The sequence below is a fragment of the Tasmannia lanceolata genome, unplaced genomic scaffold (genome assembly GCF_043159265.1).
Source record: "Tasmannia lanceolata isolate RefF3 unplaced genomic scaffold, GAP_Taslan_0.1 ptg000012l, whole genome shotgun sequence".
Classification (NCBI taxonomy): domain Eukaryota; kingdom Viridiplantae; phylum Streptophyta; class Magnoliopsida; order Canellales; family Winteraceae; genus Tasmannia; species Tasmannia lanceolata.
Genome location: NW_027518689.1, coordinates 33,266,755 through 33,269,096, shown reverse-complemented (window position 1 = coordinate 33,269,096; position 2,342 = coordinate 33,266,755). Strand labels below are relative to the sequence as shown.

Here is a 2,342-nt window from a genome sequence, read left to right as displayed (position 1 = left end):
GGGTTGTACCCGTACCCGCGCGGGTTACCCGTTGGCCAGGTCTAGACATGTCTATCACTAGTGTCTATTCCTAGTCTGTTTATCAAAAGATTGATAGATATGGCCCACTATCAATCTGTGGGCTCCGTTTCTTTTTAGACTTAAAACGTGTGGAAAAAAATTATTGCCTATTTTTTCACTTAAAAATATACATAAGATTTGTTTTATACCCATTTTAAGTTAAAGAAACAGAGCTTCGATGAAGTACAGGTGGGGCCCACCTTATTCAAAGATCTGAATCATTCATTTGACATTTGGATAGCCCCAATGTAAATAACTGGACGCACTAGAGATCTTGTCTACCACTCTTTTTGTACTTCAATTTCTGTCAGGTCATCTTTCTATCCTTCCAACTTACATTTCCTTGGATCTTGTTAAATTGCCACAAACCAAGCATTGGGATTTTGCCAAACTCTTGTAACAACAAACCAATTAGGTTTTGGATTCTCAAGAGGTCGGTCTCTCTGGATCTCAATGCCAAATCACTTTGAAAATTTAGGGCGGGGTGAAATATCACTGCCCCTTCCAAAATTTTCAACATCTGTTTAAAACTTAACTCTATTTTCATCTCTTTTATTTGGCTTTTCTTAGAAATGAAAACATTTTCAAGAAAAAGACAAATTGAATGCTAATACAACTGACATTATAACTAACAAGATGAGAGAGATATGGATGATGGAAGTAGAAAACAAGTTCGGAGAATTTAAAGCTTTGTTCTCTGCTTTTTTTTTAACTGAATTACTATACTTTCACCTTGTTCTCCTTTGAAACCTGCAGAAAGATGATGCCATTCAAGAAAATCCAAGTGACCCATGAGACTCCAATGTATTCAAGCCTTATTATAACTTCTCCTCAAAAATTCAGTTTCAACTTCTAGTCATGCATAATCTCAATTAAGTCGAGATTTATTATCTCTTTACATTCCCTTGAACATAAACATGAATAGCAAACCAATATAAACTGTACAGAGGACCTTCTCTGTTCTTGGAATGCCTTGGGGACCATGATAAAAATTCCATCTCTTCTTCATCAAATCTTACACTCCTTACAGTATAACACAGAAACTTGGGTTCTCTTCTACAGTCTGGACATAGTAATGTGCAGTACTATAGGGATTATGAGGATTATAGGTGTTGTAGAACTTGGTAATCTCGGCTAATTCATCTTTCTTCACATTGGGTTTAGCAGGAGCATCTTTCTTGGGTTCTTCCTTCTTCTTCTCAGGCTCTTTAGCGGGCCCGACGGTGAGGATCTCTGTACGAAAGGTTTTCCGCAATTTGCTCACCACATCGACGGGATCCACGTCTCCGATCACTGTCAATTTGTTATCTTTCATATCCGTGGTGATAGAATCAATCCCTACAAAATTAGAAGAAAAAAAAAACAGCCATTTACTTGCATTCTGAATATAGTTTTATGGGTAAGGAATATTCCTACTTCTTAAACGAAGATACCTGAGAGGCGAGAGACAGCCTTCATAGCCTTCTGTTTCTCTTTGTCGTCACGTAAATCTACTTTCAAGACCACTTTCTGAAATAGTCACAAAACCCCATAAGAATTAAACATTTGAAGACAATTAAATCAGTAGAAAAGAAAAACCCATCATGAAACAAGCTTCTGAAAATCATTAGGTGGGAAAAGTAAGAAACTTAAGACATAATTCAATCTCCAATCTTCTGAAATTAATAAAGAAGTAAACAAAAAAAACCCAAATCAATCTTGAATTTTTGTCTTACATCTAAGACTGTATAAAAAAATTCAAAATAGAGAGAAACCCATGAAGAACTGTGCTTCTTAGAAAATTTGAATTGGGTTTAGCTCAAACAAACAAAAAAAGGAAAAGTAAATCTAACCTGCATTTCTTCTGGTTCTCTGCTCCGAAATCAGATCAAGCAAAATTAACAAATCAACAAGCAAAAGGTGGGAAAATATGAAGGATGAAAGTAAATGCTAAATAAAATTTAGAAGCAGAAGAAGAAGAAGAAATAATAGATTGGTAAGAGAGGGAGAGAATGAATTTAAATGAATGGAAAGTAGTTTGTGAGAAGGAATTGACGCATTGCAAGTCGTCATCTGTCAAACAACACTCTGTTGACGCAAAATAATATTTAATAGTTACCCTCCTCTAATGTTATCTTCAGAATACTTGATCGGAAATGATATCAGCACTCCAATAAAAGGCTGTCAACAGGTAATTAGTTAATTACAGTTCCTCAAAAGCTTTCACAAGCCCATTAAATACTAAATAAAAGGCTGTCAACAGGTAATTAGTAAGAACTTAGCTGACCAGTTTGACCAAAACT

The 2,342-nt window shown here is 35.5% G+C and overlaps 1 protein-coding gene across 1 annotated transcript; it reads right to left on the bottom strand.

Annotated features, from left to right (window-relative positions):
* Positions 1-857: 857 nt before the first annotated feature.
* LOC143887218 (heavy metal-associated isoprenylated plant protein 39-like) lies at positions 858-2,115 on the bottom strand. The gene is made up of 3 exons (XM_077391328.1): positions 1,893-2,115; positions 1,494-1,569; positions 858-1,398 (listed from the first exon to the last, which is right to left on the bottom strand). The coding sequence occupies exons 1-3, from the start codon at positions 1,896-1,898 to the stop codon at positions 1,085-1,087; spliced, it is 396 nt and encodes a 131-aa protein (XP_077247443.1). The 5' UTR covers positions 1,899-2,115; the 3' UTR covers positions 858-1,084.
* Between the last annotated feature and the right edge of the window lie 227 nt (positions 2,116-2,342).